The sequence below is a fragment of the Diabrotica undecimpunctata genome, chromosome 9, assembly GCF_040954645.1.
Source record: "Diabrotica undecimpunctata isolate CICGRU chromosome 9, icDiaUnde3, whole genome shotgun sequence".
In the NCBI taxonomy this organism is placed as follows: Eukaryota; Metazoa; Arthropoda; class Insecta; order Coleoptera; family Chrysomelidae; genus Diabrotica; species Diabrotica undecimpunctata.
This window is the reverse complement of record NC_092811.1, coordinates 54,446,186-54,467,229: the sequence shown is the minus strand read 5'-3', so window position 1 is coordinate 54,467,229 and position 21,044 is coordinate 54,446,186. Positions and strand designations below refer to the sequence as shown.

At 34.7% G+C, this 21,044-nt stretch overlaps 1 protein-coding gene across 3 annotated transcripts in view; it reads right to left on the bottom strand.

The window, feature by feature from the left end:
• Positions 1-21,044, bottom strand: part of Sec71 (ADP ribosylation factor guanine nucleotide exchange factor Sec71) — a 174,557-nt gene that overhangs the window by 141,290 nt on the left and 12,223 nt on the right. For all 3 annotated transcript variants that reach the window (XM_072543518.1, XM_072543516.1, XM_072543517.1), the window contains exons 2-4: positions 16,222-16,524; positions 8,552-8,871; positions 2,837-2,997 (exon numbers count right to left, since the gene is read on the bottom strand). In XM_072543518.1, the coding sequence (XP_072399619.1) occupies positions 2,837-2,997; positions 8,552-8,871; positions 16,222-16,524 (784 nt within the window). The remainder of the gene's footprint in view (positions 1-2,836; positions 2,998-8,551; positions 8,872-16,221; positions 16,525-21,044) is intronic.

Sequence of the window (21,044 nt, the reverse complement as noted above, 5' to 3'; positions counted from 1 at the left end):
AATCAATAAAGTTTTTAAATAATTTACGAAAATTAAGGAAAGGAAAAGCAACGGTTCGGTAGATGCCTACTACACAAAAGGGAAATACCATGTTATTCCTCTTATAGATGTGCAGAATTTGGTGGACAGCACTATTCATTACTACACATGTCAGAAGGTCAGTATGACAACAGAAGGAATTCTGAAAACAGAAGGCCACAAAATAGACCAAATTCTAGTGGGTCAGGTCAGTATGATAACAGAAGGAATTCTGAGAACAGAAGGCCACCAAATAGACAAAATTCTAGTGGGTGCCAGTATGATAACAGAAAGATTTCTGAAAACAGAAGGTCACAAAATAGAATAAATTTTAGTGGGTGCCAGTATGATAACAGAAGGATTTCTAAAAACAGAAGGCCACAAAATAGACAAAATTCTAGTGGATGCCAGTATGACAACAGAAGGATTTCTGAAAACAGAAGGCCAGAAAATAGAATAAATTTTAGTGGTACTCCACAACTTCAACTTTTATTATAACTATCATCGTCGATCGATAAGAAGCGGACACAGGAGTATTTACAAACCGATTCGAACCTCAAATCCAAGTTCGAAACTTTCCACTTCGATCTTATTTTCTCTCGTTATAACCAAATTTGCCTCGCTTTAGAGGGTTATAGTTCAATAGAAATTTCACGGGACATCTAAAGTACTACGTTATAAGCAAAACCTCGTAATAACCTTGTTCGTTATAGAGGGAGTATACTGTATATAAAGTTTTTACAAAAAAATATCAAAAAAGACTGAATGCTAAGTTAGACTTCTATCAGTCTAGAGAACAAGCTAGATTTGGATCGGGATACAGCACTAACGACCACTTACTAGTGATAAAGGACCTAATAGAGAAGTCTGCAGAATACAACAAACCATTGGCACTAATATTTGTCGACTACGAGAAAGCATTCGATACCATAAGCCAGCAGAAAATGTTAATAGAATTGACAGAATGCCTAATAGACCACCGCTGCAATAACATAATCAAATATATATCAAAATTCCACAGCTATTGTAAGACTACCTTAATAAGAAACGAATAAATTACAAAGAAACGAAGGGAAGAGAGAACAGAAAATATCTAAAAGGCAAACATCAACCGAGTTTTATTTAAACGCTGAACATAATCGAATATAAGTATGCAAAAATATGTTTTTAAATACACTCTGTATTGGAAAAATTGCCATAAAAAGTGGGCCAGAGAAACAGTTACAGATAATAAGCAAGTTGAAAAGCAGCCGAAAAGCTGAGAGGCAATAAAAGAACTTAACAAATTTTTTCGACAAATTACCCAAACTTGAGCCCCATTACTGCAGGGCAAATAGTTCAAAGTTATACTTGGAAACAGTATGGCAATCAAAAGCACAATTATATAGACATTACTGCAAAGCCTTTTGTAGGGAAAATAATATAATACCCATGTCGAAAATTCACAATTAATGTACCTGCTGACTATGCAATAATATGCAAAATAGCATGTTTAAAAAATCCCTACAGAGTAGAGTACTTATCGCATGATCTTTTTAAAAACATTGAAGGTAATATAAATTTTATCTCATCAATACGACCTGGAAAAAAAGTCGGGGATCCCCAGGTAGTTGACCTAAAGGCAATTAAATATACAAATAAAAATATATTTTACAAAATTAGACATTCTGAATTGGAATGGAAAACTTCCTGTCAGATTACCTGCAAATCCAAAATTTTTAGATTTTGACTCTTTGCCTGCATTATACAGAGGTAGAATTCCCATTAAGAAAGAAAAATATGAGCATTTTGCAACAACTGAAGAAAAGTATACAACAGGCTACCATTTATTTTATGACCAGTTACCTCATAATTAGCCTTGTGCTTATTTCATTTTATATTTTCTGATTTTAAATTTTTTTAAGCATTCATTTTTCTGTTACAATTACCGATGTGTAATCCTTATGTTACTGGTTTATTTGCATTAAAAAAAAACTTTTTTCAGAAAAATACGTATTTCCTTTTTGCTTTCAAAATATTATTTCGCAAAAGACGAATCCCCAATTTTATTTAAAACAAAAACAACACTTCATCTAAAAACAAAAAATAGAACATTCAAATTCTATCTGAGTTGACTAGTAGTCGTAAAAACTAATTTCTTGCCAACCGGTAACAAGTTTAATCAATTAAATTAGTTTTTTCGCTCTCTTGTAAAATTTTATATGGAGTTACGCAATATGCGAATTACACTGACGTTATGCCTGACCAATAGTGAAAGGAAAGATCAAAGAAAACAGGACTAAGAAGGAAAAGACTAATCGTGGTTAAAAACATCTGACAATGGACAGGACTAAATTTTGAACAGCTCAATACAGAGAAGAGTTTGCAATTATAGTAGTGGCCAACCTCCATTGTGGATGGGGCATTTTAGGAAATGAAAACCGTATATACAGGGTTTTCTGGCGATTCCTGATCACCAATCTGTAGATAGAAAAATCAATCAATGCCAAATTTTATATACAGGGGTTTTCAGGACCCTGATCACGATTCCAAAATTGATTTCAGTCTGCCTTAGAAGGATATAAGCAATGGCTTCGACAATCTAAAGAGCAAGAGCTAGATTTTCTCCCTGGTAAATAATGCCTTTTGGCATTTCAGCGAAGGAAACAGAGGCAGAAGAAGAGGAGGGGCTTTTAGTCGACATTGTAATATACGAGTCTAACATACCGGACAGTAGAATACATCTAGGTCTGATAATACGTAAATGTATTTTCTATCTCTATAAAAAAAAACACACATACACAAACACACACTGTATAATAATTAAACATTCCAGTACCTAGTCATGGATGAAGTAACACTTTGAGTCTCATTTTCGTGAGAATTTGAATTATCCATTTGTTTATTTTCCGATACTTCTGATATTACATTTTCTATTATATTTTGCATAATTTCTGCGGCTACCATCTCCCCTGTCAATTGCATTATTTCCACTTTACCCTAAAATAATGAAAAAACTTAATACGCACTACCTTAGAGATTGAATTTAGTTAAACTTATAGTGTATCGAATCTTAAATGCAATGAAATAAAGCAAATAATTTACAACAAACTGAACCAATTTATTACAGAAGAAATAAGTTAATTAGTAAAATTAGTGTAAAAAAGCACACAAAAATGTTTCATATTTATCTGCCAAAGAGTGACAAGTTTGTGAAAGTGTTGACTTCATGTAAACCAATTATCTATCTATCTATCTAAATCCCCGTTTTATATCCAAATGCTGTATGCGTCCACTACTCCGTATTGCTTCTTGTCTTCACTCGAAAATACGTTTTATCTATTGGTTGTCTGATAATCTGGCGACCTGTCCTGCCCAATTCCATTTTAGCGACGCGATTTTATCAATAGCGTCCGTTGTTTTTGTTCTACGACGTATTTTTTCGTTTGGATTGGATTTGGTCTCTCAGAGAAACACCCAACATCTGGCGCTCCATAGCCCTCTAAATCACGCGAATCTTTACTACCTTTTTTTTAAGTGTTAATGTTTCTGCTCCATAAGTAAGTACAGGTAACATACATTGGTCAAAGATTTTCCTTTTGAGGCATATGGGTAGATCCGATTTAAACACAGTTTAATTTACCAAACGCTGCCCAGGCTAATCCTATGTGACGTGGGAGCTCACATGTCTGGTTATTTCTGCCCAACCGAATTTCCCGTCCTAAGTACTTATACGATGTAGTCTGCACAATATCCCTTCCATCAACAATATTTCGATTTAGCACCAGATTAGTCATTATTTTCGCCTTGTTCATATTAATCTTTAGTCCGACCTCAAAGGAAGCGTGATATAATTTTTCAAACATAATTATTGCATCATCCATACGATGGCTATAAGGACGATGTCATCTGCAAATCTCAAATGCCTGAGCTTCTCTCCATTTATGTTAATACTATGCTCGTTCAGATGTGCCTTCTTACAAGTATGTTCTAAAAGCATCGTGAATAGCTTTGCAGAGACGGTGTCTCCTTGCCATACTTCTCGCTGTGGCATTTTGGTAAATATATTTGATGATGTTAGTGTAGCGATGGTCTATTCGGCATTCTGTCAATGCTTTTAACATTTTCTGATGGCTTATGGTATCGAATGCTTTCTCGTAGTCCACAAATATCTGTGATAATGGTTTGTTGTATTCTGGAGACTTCTATATCAGGTTCTTTATCACTAGTAAGTGGTCGTTAGTGCTGTATCCCGATCTAGCGATTTAGCGTCCAGTCTTTTTTGATAATTTTTGTGAAAACTTTATATATGTGTGAGAGCAAACTGATAGGACGGTAGTTTTTTAAATCTGTAACGTTCCCTTGCTTGGGTAATAAAATAATGACTGCATTGTTCCATTGAGAAGAAGTTTTTCCTTGGTAGATGCATTCGGTGAAAAGGTGGCCAAGGCCTGGATAATTTTATTTCCACCTAGTTTGATCATCATCGCCAGGGGATTTGTTGTTTTTCATTTCTAACAGGGCCGTTTTGATTTGGTATGGAGTTCTGGCATTAATTCTGATCCCCGGCTTGTGGTTTTGGACAGGTTCTGATCTTGCCTTTCGTCGGTGCTCTCATACATTTAGCGATAAAAGAATTCGATAACCTCAAGGATTCTAGTTTTATCAAGAAGGAATGTTTCCATCTTTGTTTTTTATTTTGTACATATTTTTGTTGCCTATGTTGTTCGTATTTCGTCTCAAAACTTTTAGACTTTTGTTTTCTTGAATTATTTTAGTTATTTCTCTTGTATTGTTTTTTCTTACTTTTTTTTCGGATTGACCAGTTAAGATCTTTATTTAATTTCTTCATTGTTGTGTAGTTGGATCCGTACTTTTCCGTTAGCTGTATTCTTTTAACTATTAGCTCTTTGGTATTTTGGCTTAGCTTTTCTTTATGGGTCAGAACGGTCAGACAGCACTCCCTTTCCGTTTCTTTTATAGCCTTCGTTATACCATCATTTGCTTCATCTACATCTTGCAAGTCTTCTATATGTCTGGTTAGTGTATCTTTATACAGGTCGTTGTTTTCAGGTGGAATCCATTTCTTTTTTCTTGTTTTTAGGATCATCTTTGTCCTTTCCAATTTGACATTTAATAGTATCTTAACTCGGATTAATCTGTGGTCGCTTCCAACTGAAAATTTGTTGAGTACTTCAATGTCTTTGATTATTATTTTTCTGTTTGTTTTGATATAATCTATTTCATTTTTGACACTGCTATCTGGGCTGATCCATGTCCATTTACTTTGAGGCTTTTTATCGAAAAAAGAGCTCACCATGGATAAATTTGCCTGGTGTAAGAAGTTCAGCAATCTTTGCCCTCGTCATATCCATACTTACCCATTGCTATTTTTGCATCATCTTGTTTAAACCCCATTTTCGCATTAAAGTCGCACATAAAATTCTTCAATTTCTTTATCAGAGTGGGTAGTCGTTGGACCATATGTCTGGATTGCTTAAGGTTATATCTTGCATTTAGTTTGAAGATGAGATATACAATCCTGGGCTTATGCTGATAATTTCAACTATACAGGGTGTTTGGTAGGTCGATGGAAATTTTTTAAGGGATAATAGGGGACGCCATTTGCAAAATTTTTTGCTAATAATGTATCGCTTAAACTTTTAAGGTTTCCGAAATAAAGTTAAATTTGTCAATATTCGAAAATAAGGCTGTTCGTCTATTTTATTTTTAAAAATAATTATCTAAGCGAGATACTTCCCTGACATACAAAATGTTGAATCTTAATGTATTGTTAAAATAACCTTCATTAATGAAACTGGTAAGAAAGGTAAAACACAACAACGATATATCATGCTTTTTGCAACATTTATTATGCCTTGTTAAGTATGTACATAAACTTCAAAAAACAGTCATTGTTGTTCAAAATGAGAAACACCATTCCTAATGCACGCTTTTGCCCTGCATCGTATTCTGATGTGGTTACTTTTAACCTCAGTTCTGCCCTTATAATGTCAGCTGCTTCGATAATCCTTTCCATTATATCAGCTCTAGTTCGGATTGGAACTTGATAAACAAGTTCTTTGAATCTGCCCCAGATGTGGTAGTCACACGGTGGTAAATCTGGCGATCTAGCAGGCTACAAAATCGGTCCACCTATTGGTATAGTGATTGTTGGACCAATCCTTAACAGCACGTGCACAATGTGCAGGGCATCCATCATATTGGTACACCATTCTTCGTCTGAGGACGAGGGGTAAATCTTCTAAGACTTGTGGTAATTCATTCTCTAGAAAGTCTAAGTACACTTGACTATTTAACCTGCCTGGCAAGAATGGTGTACCAACATTATGGATGCCCTGCACATTGTGCACGTGCTGTTACGGCTTGGTTCAACAATCACTATCCTAATAGGTGGATCGGACGAACTGGACCGATTTTGTGGCTTGCTAGATCGCCCGATTTAACGCCGTGTGACTACCACATCTGGGGCAGATTCAAAGAACTTGTTTATCAAGTTCCAATCCGAACTAGAGCTCATCTAATGGAAAGGATTATCGAAGCAGCTGACATTATAAGGGCAGAACTGAGGTTAAAAGTAACATCATAAATACGATGCAGGGCAAGAGCGTGCATTAGGAATGGTGGTTCTCATTTTGAACAACAATGACTGTTTTTTTAAATTTATGTATATACTTAATAAGGGATAATAAATGTTGCAAAAAGCATAATGTATCGTTGTTGTGTTTTACCTTTCTTACCAGTTTCATTAATGAAGGTTATTTTAACAATGCATTAAGATTCAACGAAGGGTTTTTGCAATCTGAGCAAGTAATACGTAAGACATTTTTTGTATGCCAGGGAAGTATCTCGCTTAGATAATTATTTTTAAAAGTAAAATAGACGAGCAGCCTTATTTTCGAATATTGACAAATTTAACTTTATTTCGGAAACCTTAACAGTTTGATCGATACATTATTAGCAAAAAATTTTGCAAATGGCGTCCCCTATTATCCCTTAAAAAAATTCCATCGACCTACCAAACACCCTGTATATTGTGTGTGTTTTCTATGTATAATGAATCGTATTCTACCAATTTGGGCTTCTCTTCTTCGTCTTATTTCGCTAAGGCCGATGATTTTCCATTTTATTTTTTTCAGCTCTTCCTCCAGTTACTTCATCTTCTGGTCTGATTGTTCTGAAGGCTGAAGAGTTCTAACATTATATGAAGTGATATGCATTTGGCTAGTGCGTGTTGGCGAGTTGGTTTGGAAGTGAATCGAGGAAAGGATGGAGATGGGAATACTTTGGGTTTGGACATGATTTCCTCGGGGATGGCAGGCTGGGGAAATTCATGAGCTCGCGTGGGCAGGTGTGCTATTCCTGAAGTAGATCTATCCCCTGCCGGGATCACAGAGAAGTATCCACCCGCTACCCATCTTGTTTTCTCAGTCATGTATCTTTAAATCTGCCCGCCTCATCTATGTCCTTCCTTTGGATCGTTTTGATTCCCAGGGTCTCCAGTGCAGCACTAGTTGGTTCGATCCATCATTCTTCTTCTTGATGTTATGGCTTGCGAAATTACACTTTATGTCAGTTGCTTTTTCTTCGACATCTTTCACCTTCTAACATTTCGTAACCGCTCCTATTCCCAACATTTGCTCTTAATTTTGTTGTCAACATGGTATGAATTTTTGTTATGAGTTTATAAGTCGTGTTTTTTAAGTCGCTTTTGTCGCATTTTTTATACAATAACGGAGTTACTATTTCAGTCTTCTGGGATCTTCTTTTCTTGTAATATTCTATTTAACAGTGGATGGAGTGTATTGATAAGGGTCTTTACTCCATTCTATAACATTTCTGTAGCGACATAATCTTTTTCTGGCAAGTTAAAACCTTTTTTCGTCACAACGACGGAAATTTGACAGTTGAAATGTGTAGTATGGGATAATACAAAAAGACTCTCATCTAGGGATTTCACAGGATCAAAAAGTTTAGGTAGAGGTTTCTTCTTGTATTTGTAGGATTCCATACTTAGTATTGTCTTCATTAACTCTGTGGTAAACTGTATTCACTGACTTTAATTGTATTCAATTTACGCCTTTCCTTCTTGTCTCTGCCAGTCCAATAATGTCCTATTTATTATGATTATTCATTTTTTCTTCTAGTTCATAGATTTTTTTCGTCTTCTTTTTCGTTGTACGAATGTTGTGTGTGTTTTATCATTTATGCGAACCTTTGCCTCTCCCAGATTCCACGAGGCTGACCTTTTGCAAGGTGTGAGATTTCCCCTTATATATACCCACTTAATGACTACTCTGTGATTTTTAAAATTAACCATGATATTGAAGAGGTAGGGGTTGATTGAATTCTCGTCATGTCACGATACTTTCTCTGGGGTTTTGTAGCATTTTTCAGGTTTTTGTAGCATTAATTAAACGAATTAAAGTTTTTGAAATCATAAATATATAAGAGAATATCAAAACGACACGTATTTATTAGTATCATGATGGTAAGATGATAATTCATAATAAAACTTTTTAATTCTACTTACCTCATCTTCAACTTTTAAAGATTTCATAGATTTAATATCGTTTTCAATTAGGACCTTCTCGTTTTGACTTGTATTAATAGCATTATTCTGTATTTCAGCAGTCACTTCTGCCTCTAAAGCTTGGTTCTCCATCCTTGTGAAAATCACATTTAACATTTGCGTCAAGGTGGCTCTAGCTGTTGTTTGATTGACCAGGTTTTTGCTGGCAAGGAAAATGTTATAACATGTGCGAACTGCCATGAGAACAGTGCCTTCGTGGACTTCAACATACTGACTGGTGACCACTGTTAGAAGAGCTTTAATTATTTGAAGTTGAACTCCTAGAAAGAAAAATTTAAAGATCTATTACAGAGTTGAATTAAAATTGTACAAAAGATTAGTGAGGTAGTTCTCAAAAAGAAGTTGATGTAAGAAAGTCCTCGACTTTTTCAAGTTTTCTACACTATTTTGTTCAATTTTTCAATATCCTTTATTACGCAATCCATTCCCTTAAAGATGCTTACCAGATGAGTTTCATATACTGTTACAATAGTTAATGTGGTTTTACATATTACCAGATTAGTGCAATGTAACTAAATATAACTTTCGAAATTATATATATATATATATATATATATATATATATATATATATATATCAATAATACCTAACTACTTTATATATATATATATATATATATATATATATATATATATATATATATTTATATATATATTATATAAATGGTTTATAGGTTTACCTAATTCGTTACTTATTCGTAATACCGTAAATCCCGAAACAGCGAATGCTATTGTTGCGTTGCTTCAAGACGGAGAAGTGAGCGATATGTTGGTCAAAAGTATCAAATATCCAATAGTACTGTGAACCGTAATTTTACACTTTTCTTGTCAATCCGAGCTTACACTAGTCGACCAGGAGCGGGTCCCCCCAACGAAGAACTAGTGCACGTGATGATAGCTTCATCCTCTTAAAAAGTCTACCAGATCGAAATCTACGAATAAGTAAAAGGTGGCGACGGATGATAAAGCGCCATCCGAACTGGTAGTATTAAAAGCGATTTAAATAGTTCTAATGTGATTAAAAAATGTACTGTTAAAACAGGAAATGCTGCTATTAAATAGATTAATTGAAGAGATGAATGACAAAAATCTTATCTTAAAGGAAAATAACCGACTATTAGTTGATAGAATATCATCCTTAAATGTAACCTCAAATAAGATCAATTTCAATAACCAATCTAATAATCGAGGAACAGTGCCTACTTCAGTGAATAATCGAATAATTAAACCAGTTTGTGATGAAGTGATAAATACACAGCACCCACCCGAAGTGAACACAGTGGTGCCAAAAATACAAATGTCCTTTTCTGAAGCTATCAAACGATATAGTAGTTCAAATCACACAGAGAATGACAACCTTGGTAGTTCCAACGCTATATCCAGTCAATATCCGTGCTGAATAAACAAAAACAAAACAATGATGGATTTACGCTAGTTCCAAGAAAACAAAGCCATAAGAATTTTGTTACTAGAGGTTCTTCAGAAATACCCAGTGGACAAGAATTTGTAGCCGATAATAATAAAAAGAGGTGGTATTATATTGGAAAGGTATCCAAAACTGTAAAGGTAAATATTATAAGCAAATATATAACTGATAAACTATCATTAAAAGAATGTAATGATAATGCCTTTATCATAGAACAACTTAGAATAATTCCATCTCGCTAAAATTCCGCACAATTTATTGTATCATTGTACTTAAAGTCAACCCCAATTTTGAACGAATTAGTTCTTCCTATAGCTTTAAGTTGTAAGACGATTTAACATAAAAAGAAAGGCAACTCAAAGAAATAACAATGATGTTATTCTTGATCCGCCTTCTTCTGATGTTGGGAACAAATCTACGAATATTCCACAAAATTTTCCCCAATAAGACGACCATCTTGGAGGTACATGTGCATCAAATGGCTATTACAGTGTCTATTATCAAAAGAGGACTACGGACAAAACTAAATAATCTGTCTGAATCAGTAACAGCGAATAATTATGATATACTGATACTGGCATTTACTGAAACCTGAAGATTTATTGCTTTTAAATTGAGAATACCTGTAAATGAAATTGAATACATTGTTTTGCAATCTTTACTTAAATTGTCTACTCTTGAAGAAAGGCGAATATTGCTAGATGCAGCATTTATATGTAAATTAATACGAGGAGGCATTGATGCTAGTGCTTTTTTGGAAAAGGTTTACTTCCGTACTCCCTGTAGAGACACCAGATCCCAAGACTTATTTTATTTAGAATTTCATAATCGAACTTATACTGTAAATAAACGCTTACAGAGAATGTGTAGAAATGCAAACAAATTTAAGGGTAATGATTTTTTTCATTTATTACTAAGCACTATTAAGAATAAGATCGAAAATACCTTTATATGTAATCACATTGTGCTTTAATAGTTTAAGCTAAATTTAAGTTGATTTGTAAAAAAAAATGGCAAGTCCGTAAATAAACATTACATTACATTACATCGTCGTGCATTTGTACGGCTGTACAAATCCGAAATCATCTTTAGTACTTTCGGAATACTAACGTAAGTAAAAGAACAATTAGATGAAGGCTTGGAAAAGAATGTTTGTGTAGTCGCAGACCTGCAAGAGACCTACAACGTCTCAGGCGCCATCGAGTTGCGCGGCTTCAGTTTACCAGAAACCATGCTCATTTTACAGTAAATAATTGGAGTAGTAGGGTAGGCTATCAAGGGGGCTCAATTATGGTGTAGGCTGGAATTTCTAGAGGCACGTACAGAATTGTAAGTCGTTACAAGAGACTCCATAACAGCTGCCAGGTAAATTGATGGAATTCTTCAAGATTTTGTTGTGCCTTATGCTGGTTTTGGTGGAAATGACTTTGTTCTGATGCATGATAATGCCAAGTCTCACAGTGCGGGAATCACTCTACAGTTTTTAAATGAAGTAAACATTCCTGTAATAGATTGACCAGCATTGAGTCCAGACGCAAGCCCTTTTCGAGGAATGGAAACTTATTCCTCGACAGGACATTTCTCATTTGACTTAAGGCATGCCAAGGAGAATTCAGGTAATAATTCGAGCTCGTGGAGGAAACAGTCATTATTAAAATCAGTTTGTTCAGACATATGATTTAAGTTTTCATTCTTCAGATTAAGAGATTGGACCGATATCAAGCATAAAATGACTGTACTCCCTTAATGCTGTAACGAATAGTCACCCTTAGCCTTTCTTTACATTACGTTCAATTTTAAATTCTATCCAAAGTTTAAAGGTACTCTACTAAATGATACAAAGTAGGTGTAGCCAGGTACGTATTTCAATTTTGAGTTGTTAACGATTGGTAAATAAAATTTTAAGCATAATTTTGTGTACCTATTTATAAGAGCCAAAGCCAGTGTTTATAAGAGATTAGAAAATTTCTTGGAATTTTATTCAGATAAAAGGATAATGTTTACTTAATATCAAATTATCACTAAATGGGCTTCTATAAGAAGAAAGTTTATTTAAAAAGAACTTCATTTTTCTTTTGTCGTTCATTTAGAAGTCAGTGTAATAACTATAAATATGAGTGATATAGAAATTATTAGTGACAATGTCCTGTACATTTCTGCCACTATTTCAGGAGATGAAGACGAGTCTGAACCTGAAAAACGTTCTGGTTATATCCATCTCACACATGATGCAAAACAAATCGTGCTTAACGTTTACAACAGTAAGTACCCGTTAAAAATACTCTTTAGTTACACTTCCTAATACCGGGTGAATTTTAAAACGACCAGTAAAGGGTGGGGCGAGTTTTCGCCCCAGTAGTTTGGTTCACTTTTAAGCGCAAGGAGGCTATGTATCTCATTAATCTTCCCATTTTCTTAACTATTTATTGTCTGTATACTTTGTTTAATACCAATTCAACAAATTAAAAATCAAAGACAGAAGACAGTACCATCCAGAAACTCACCAAATAAACAGGTAATTTTAGCAGTTATCAGATATCAGACTTACTTAGGGCTAATTGCACCCTACAAATTCTTAGAGAGACAATCCCAACTAGAAAGTGATGCTTCGAAGAATCTAGACAAAAATATGCTAATAGGGGAATTATAAAAGTTCCCACTGTGTAATAGCAAGAATGAAATTTCAAAGATAAAGGAAACACATTATAATCAACTGCTAGCTATCAAGATATGGACAGTACTTTGTTTGAAAAGTGGTTTGAGCAGTTAGTTACTACTTAAATTAAAAAGGAATAGCGATATTATTTTGGATAATGCTCCGTATCATTGTAGACTAAAGAGCAAAATTCCAAACACTAATTCGAACAAAGCTGAAATTCAAGAATTTTTATCAAAACATGAAATATATTTTATCGATTCTTACACAAAAAACAACTTGTAGAACTATAAAAATTAGTTAAATGTGAAAAAAATTATGTTAAATAGTTATCTACTGAAACAGTTCTTTGTTCAAAACTTAAATTTTTATTAGAAATTACTTAAAACAGTTTGTTTCGTTTGTGTTTACGTTATTATAATAATAAGAGTTTAAAAAGAATTAATATTTTAAGTTTTTATTTTAAAAGTGCTTCGTTTTTCGTAGCGGTGAGTGTATTACATAGACCTGCGATCAAAAAATTGTTTAAAAATTTAATAAGTTATTTTCATACTGTTTTTAACGCTGATTTCGGGAAAAATAGTGAAAAAATGTCATTGCGTACAGTTATTTCACAATATGATATAATAAAGAGTAATTAGGAAAACCAGCAGTATTTTCAGGTCAGCACTTGTTCTTGCAGTACCCCCTCCCCATCTACTTGCTGACTCACTGCGCCTTCTTTCATGCCAGTGCCTATCTGTCTCTGTATCTGTCAGCTTTAAACTCGGTGCAGTTCACGTGCTGTTGTTACTAGTTCTTTAAAGAAGTGACTGTTTTCTTGTGTTGTGAAGTTATTGTGTTGTATAGACATTGGAAAATGGCTACCAGAGGATGTATACCGTTAAAAACCAACAAAGAAACGTTTCCGATTTCGATGGAAAAGTATATCTGGCTTATTTTGGTATAAAGTTAGGGGATCAGGATAAGCCTTGGGCCCCACATATAGTTTGTTCAGTGTGTGTTGAAGAAATGAGGTAATGGTTTTAAGATAAAAAGCAGTCCCTACGTTTTGGAATACCAATTGGAGGCAGCCCAAATATCATAGTGATGACTGCTAGTTTTGTTCTTACCACGTACGAGGTTTCAATTTGAGAAACAAAAAGGATATTTCTTACCCTAACATCCAATTAGCCATTAGCCCTGTCATTCATGAACCTGAAGTGATGATATACGCGATGATCACAAGCCATTGGATCAACAAGGTTATAGTGTAGAAAATAGTGATTAATACGATCCTGGCAAAACCAATTCCATTCTATTCTCACAATTTGAACCAAACGATTTAGTAAGAGACCTAGGCCTTTCTAAAGAATCGACAGAAATTTTAGGATCTAGATTGAAAAATAAATGTTCCGGATACATCATTTTCTTGGTATCGATGTAGGGAAAAGGAATTTGTATCCTTCTTCTCCCAAGAAGATGACCTGGTGTTTTGCAGTGATGTTCCTGGACTTATGGCACATTTCAAACTAGAATATGCTGCTAATGAGTCGAGACTTTTTATTGATTCTTCAAAAATAAGCCTTAAAGCAGTACTTCTACACAAGGCAATAAGTATGCTTCTATACCAGTTGGACACTCGGTTCACTTAAAAGAATATTACGAAAACCTTGAACTGGTTTTAAGCAAACTCTGCTGTTCAGACCATAAATGGACACTACGTGGAGAGTGATTTCAATGCTGCTTGGTCAAGAAAGTGGCTATACAAAGTTCCTTCTGTGAATGGGACAGTAGACAGAAAGCAACACTACATAAAAAAAGCTTGGCCATTGAGAGAAAGCTTACAAGTAGAGATTAAAAATGTTGTTGATCTCAAAAAGGTGTTACTTCCACCACTTCACATTAAGTTGGGGCTGGTGAAACAATTTGTCAAGCCATTGACTAAAGAAGAAGAGTGTTTTAGATATCTTTGTGGACATTAGAAAACTAATGACAGATCCCAACTTTGTGGAGAAAATGGAAACAAATGAAAATGCAGAATTTTTTAAATTAGTTGTAACCGCTTTCTTCTTCTTTTTTATGATGCCCTATCCAATTAGTGCATGTTGGAGACAATTCTGGCATACTCCTCTCGGTCTTGTGTGACTCTAAAGAGTGCATGGGCATCGAGGTTTGTCCAATCCCTTATGTCTTGCAGCCATAAGTATTTCTTTCTTCCGATGCCTCATTTTTTTTCTATCTTCCCTTCGATAATAAGCTTTAAGGACTGATACTTGGAATTTCGAAATATATGACCCAGATAAACAGTTTCTTCTTTTTATTATTGGCGGCAATTCTCGTTCTCTACCAATTCGATTTAATACTTCGACATTTGTTGTGTGATCTGTCCAGGGAATTTTAAGTAGTCTTCTAAATACCCACATTTCAAAGGCCTCCAATCGGTTCATCACATTGACCTTTATGGTCCAGGTATCTACACCATATAGCAGTATGGAGTAAATGTAGCATTTTACAAAGCAATATCGAAGCGTTAAGTTAGGGTTGCTGTTGCTTAGCAAGGTTCTCGAATTAGTAAATGCTGTTCTGGTTTGCTCAATCCTGCTACGTATCTCTATGTCTGGATCTAGATCTTCAGTTATCCAACTACCTAGATATCTGAACTTGGGGACCTTTTGGATGTTCTTATTGTTTACTCTTATATTTAATTGCATATTTCGTGTTCTGCTAACCACCATTACCTTCATCTTGTTTATCTTCAAGCCCAGTCGTTCTCCTTCAGTGTTTATTCTATCTATTAGTCGTTCTAGCGCTTCTTGGCTATCAGCTATTATGACTGTATCATCAGCATAGCGAAGATTACTAATAGTCTGTCCGTTGATTTTGATTCCATCTTCAGTGTCACTTAAGGCACCGGTTTCTTAGGTAACAAAAGATATCCAAACCACAAGACAATCGTCGCAGACATGATCGGCAACTTTAAGAAACTTCACTTTCTACACTCACATCTTGACTACTTCCCGGCAAACCTTGGTAATGTCAGTGAAGAGCAGGGCGAAAGATTTCACCAAGACATCAAAAAAATGGAAAAAAGATAGCAAGGAAGATGGAACCTGAGCATGATAGCAGACTACTACTGGATGATGAAAAGAGATGATCCTCAACGAGCCCACAGCCGGAAAAACAGTAAAAGAAGTTTCGACAAAAAGCGATAGCGTTATTATAAGGACTTATGAGCTTAAAAAGAAATGCAAGTGTACTGAAAATGTAGTTTAAAACAAGATTAATAAATAAACGAAATTTTATAACGTTGGAAAAAGGTGAAAAATTGCTTACATTTTGTTATTATACAAAAACATACTCCTTACTTTGTGAGAAAACCTGACATGATAGACGAAAATGGTTTGCATTTTTTAAAGCAGCACTGAAAAGTACAGTTTAGTTTATCAAATTTCAAAAACACATTTAAAAAATATTTTTTGCAGGCCTGTGTAATTATATAATATGCAAAAGATCTATAAGTAATCATTGATTATGTATATATACATACCTTCATCAGTCTGTGGTCCTGTAAAACAATTACAAATGGTCTCGACTATTCTATCTATCAGCAACTTCCCAGGAGTGGTAGAATCTGGGATGTTGGCAGTTAAATGTCCATAAGCTATTAACTTTTGCAGGCAATCTAAAGCAGTGACAACTATTCGGGCTGATTTACTTTGGCAGGCCAGTTCAAAGGGTAGAAAATACTTTTCTGTCGTGATTATGTTGGCATCTCCACTCTTTGGTTGCGGAAGGGCATCGGAGATGTTTTCTCCATTTGGAGCCTCGGCCGTTTCCTTTTTAAGTTGTTCTAAAATTTAACAATTAAACATTAAATTACATTACATTATAAAGCTAGTTGAACGACTCGATTCGATTGACTCGACTACATATACAGGCAAGATATCAACAAAAATAGCCAAACACATAAAAGACAAAAAAGGTAAAATAATTACAGATTTAAATGAAAAACTGGCAAGATGGACAGAATACATTGAAGAACTTTTTGCAGACGAAAGACCAGAAATAGCCGAATCATAAAAAGCGAGGTAGAATATGCTATAAGGAACACAAAAGGGGGTAAAGCCGCAGGACCAGATGAAATTCCTGTAGAATTGTTGAAACTAATAGACGACGACGCACTTGAAATAATGGTGAACCTCTTTAACACAATTTATAGAACAGGCATCATACCAAAGAAATGGCTCTCCTCTACTTTTGTCACAATCCCGAAGACGAATAACGCCAGAGAGTGTTCAGACCACACACTAAAAGTATTTTTAGAAATAATTCACAAAAGAATGTTTAATAAATTAGAAAAGGACATAAGTGCCACACAGTTTGGATTCAGAGGTGAACTGGGAACACGGGAAGCTTTGTTTGGTCTGAGTGTGTTAATGCAAAGATGTTTGGATGTAAACCAAGACCTCTACGTAGGTTTCATAGATTTTGAGAAGGCCTTCGATAAAGTCAGACACCAAAAGCTGTATGAAATCCTAAGAAGCAAAAACATCGACAGTCGCGACATTAACATCATATCCAGGTTGTACTGGGGACAAACAGCAAAAATCAAAGTTGATAATGAGTTAACCGAAGAAATTGAGATTCGTCGAGGTGTGCGTCAGGGTTGTGTGCTTTCTCCACTATTATTTAATATATATAGCGAAACAATATGCCAGGAAGCGCTCCTAGAGCAAAACATTGGTATGAACATTAACGGAGAGTTAATTAACAATATATGATACGCTGATGACACGCTAATAGTAACAGATAATCTAGCAAATTTACAGTTTTTGATGGAAAACATAAACACCCATACCAAAAAGTATGGTCTAAAACAAAACATCAAAAAGACTAAATTCATGATTGTAACAAAGAAGCTATACACCAATGTGAATTTAACCATAAATAATCAGCCAGTTGAAAGAGTTACGTTCTACAAATATTTAGGGGTTTGCTTCACTGATACTAATGACCAGACAAGAGAAATCAAGAGGCGAATAGAGATAGCGAGACAATCGTTTGTCAAAATGAAAAAGTTCCTATGCAGCCGGGATATAAATATAAACTTAAGAACGAGAATGTTAATGTGCTATGTTTTCTCCGTTCTGCTGTACGGCATGGAAGCCTTGACACTGAAAAAGATAAACACCAAAAACATTGAGGCATTCGAGATGTGGTGTTACAGGAGAATGTGGAAAATACCATGGACAGAAAGAGTAACAAATCAAGATGTTCTGCTGAAGATGGGGAAGGAATGCGAAATTTAAGGGAGTGGCATGGGTGCAGTTCAATACATTTGTTCAGAGCTGCAGCCAATAAAGTAAAGATTGCTGTGATGGTAGCCAACCTCCGATAGGAGACGATACTGCAAGAAGAAGAATAAAAGAGAAAGGAATAACACCAGCTTTCAGAACAAATAACAACCTAGGCAAATATATTAAAAACAACAAGAGCCAAATAAAAAACACTTCCACAGTGGCGTGTACAAACTTAAATGTGGCGAGTGCCCAAAAACTAACATCGGTCAAACTGGTTAATAAACGAATAGCAGAACATAAAAGGGTTAAAGCGATAATAGAAAAACAGATTCTACATACGCACTTCACGTTCTAGATCATAATCATTCTTTTAATGACGAAATTTCAAATTCTTCTCATCCAAAATGAAAGCCCTTAAGCTATCTTTATTAGAATCTATGGAAATCAACAAATTAAACAATACAGACATAATTTTGAATGACCAACTTGAGACAAACAGTTCTCCACTCCTCAACCTATTCAGTTAAAGACTATAAAGTGTAAACACATACCAAAAATAGATCACTTGAGAAAGACATGCTGCCGAACCAGCTGTAGTGATAAGAATTCCTCGAATCCATCACTTATTGAGAGTACAATTTACTAATTTTTGGAATGTAAGAAATCCAAACTCCTCTGACGTGATAATAACAACTAGAAGTGGTTTCATTTTAAAAAGCAATCAAGATAAGAATCACATTAAAACGCAGCTGAAATCATTAGCCCAGTCAAAAGTGCTCAAATCAAAGTCATATCATTGGTAGAGTTGGATATTGAAGATACAAATATAAAAGAGCACCTTACAAATAACGGAATAAACTACACATACTTCAAAAAAATGACATAAAATAAAACTTACACTTCCTATTAGAATAATTACGGGAGATTACTCAAAATTTCTAAAAACAATTAGGTAAAGGAGTGTTCCTTTAAAAACTACCACTATCCTGTGTACCCCAGCCATCCTCTTGAACCCTCTCCTATCCCATCTTCCAAATGTTTATTATACAGGGTGCGGCAGATACACGCCCAATTAGAAATATCTCGAGAACTAAAGGTAACTGAATCATGAAAATTGGAATGAAGGGGTTTTGAAGAGTGACCTATTTAATGAAAATATTTTCATCTATTTGCTACTTCTGGTTATACCGGAAGTTGCTTATAACTTCGTTTTTTAATAGGACACCCTCTATATTGTTTAATTTTAGAAATATTCACGTTATTCTGAATATTTTCTGTTAATACTTCCCTATACTTTCAAAACCTCTGTATTTCAATTTTCATGATTCAGTTACCTTTAGTTCTCGAGATATTTCTAATTGGCCATTTATCTACCGCAGCCTGTATACCCACACTACAGATAACTACATCGCGTTAATAAGCCGTAGCAAATGGCAAGAAAAACATGCAACACAAACGTGCAGCTCTACCCTTCTGGAGAAAGGTTTTTCACGCAATGCGGAAGACCACCAAACATGGTCACCTAAACGTCCTAAAATACCAACTAAACCTGCACCCATTAAGTCAATGAACAAAAAATCCTATGCATCAGAAATTACTGGTATAGTTTAGTTCAAGATATAAGAAATTCGGCCTGAGGCTGGTGGGATGACCCAGTCAACCGCAGTATTATAATAATGAACAACACCTATTGATGTTGCTAATCCTTCAATTGTCTTTGCGACAGGTAGCAACAGTTTTGGAACAGCTTACTAGGACCGGACTTTATATTATTTACAGAACTGACTCGTTACCTACCTCTATATTTCATGTTCAACGGGCTCATTACTTGAATTTTATGGATTAAAAAAAATTGACTTTCGATAATGAACTTTATCTTTAAATAAAAGAAAATTAAAAAATCATTAGCAAGTAATTAGTTAAAGATAAAGCATACCTCTTATTATTATTCTATAGCTTTACAAATTATAATTCTCGTGCTAATAGGTATTTAGGTATAATCAGGTATCATTTATTTATCTAGAAAACATAATTTATGAAACATTATGACAGGGGGCAAACATATTTAAGTTTGACATTTGCACATTCAGGCAGTTATTTTCTTGCATTTAGATCGGTGGTTAGGTCACGACTGTTCAAGTTAAATATCAGGAATGGGTGAAGCTAGTGCTAAGTGTAAAACACGTTTACATTTATCTGATGATGCCAAAGAAATTATTAGGAATGTTTATCAAACAGTAAAAGAAGATAATCCAAATCCAGAAGACGGTAAATTTCTCATCAAGGCAACATCTCGATTGACAAGGATGCCATATACAACACTGTGGAAAATTGTTACAGATAGAATTCAACCTCGTAAATAGCGAAGTGATTTTCTACATATAAAGCAGCAAATGAAAAAGACGATGAGGTAATTAGAAGAACAGTTTATAATTTCTATTCAAAGAACCTAGTTCCAATGCTTAGTATGATCTACGATCAACTTGTTACAGACTATTCTATTACGTATTCTCGAAAAAAATTATATTTTTTTCGAGCGATCATCAATAATGGATTCCAATCGACTTATTAACTGGAGAAACGAATACTTGGATGCTATATCTAAATTTAGAGATGAAGGAAAACCGATATTTTATCTGGATGAAACATGGCTCGATACCCACGATACTGCTCAAAAAGGTTAGACAGATGACTCTATTAAGTGTGCAGCCAATTATCCAATTAATAGAAGTCAGCGAATAATTATTCTGAACATTGGATCCAACAATGGCTGGCTTGGAGGAGAAAGTTTTTTACTATCGGCAAAAAACATTAATGATTCAAAGCTGGATTAACATGAAAATATGACGAGTAACTTGTTTAAGGAACGGCTTGAAAAGAAAGTGTTGCCGAATTTGCCTCCAAAAAGTGTCATTGTAATGGATAACGCGACGTATCACAGCGAACAAATTAGAAAAATCCCCAGTGTAGGCTCGATGAAAAAACAAATATCGGATTTTTTGTATGAAAATGATTTGTACTTATACAAGAAGGAAGAAACATATACAAAAAAAGAAACGTTGGAAGTTCT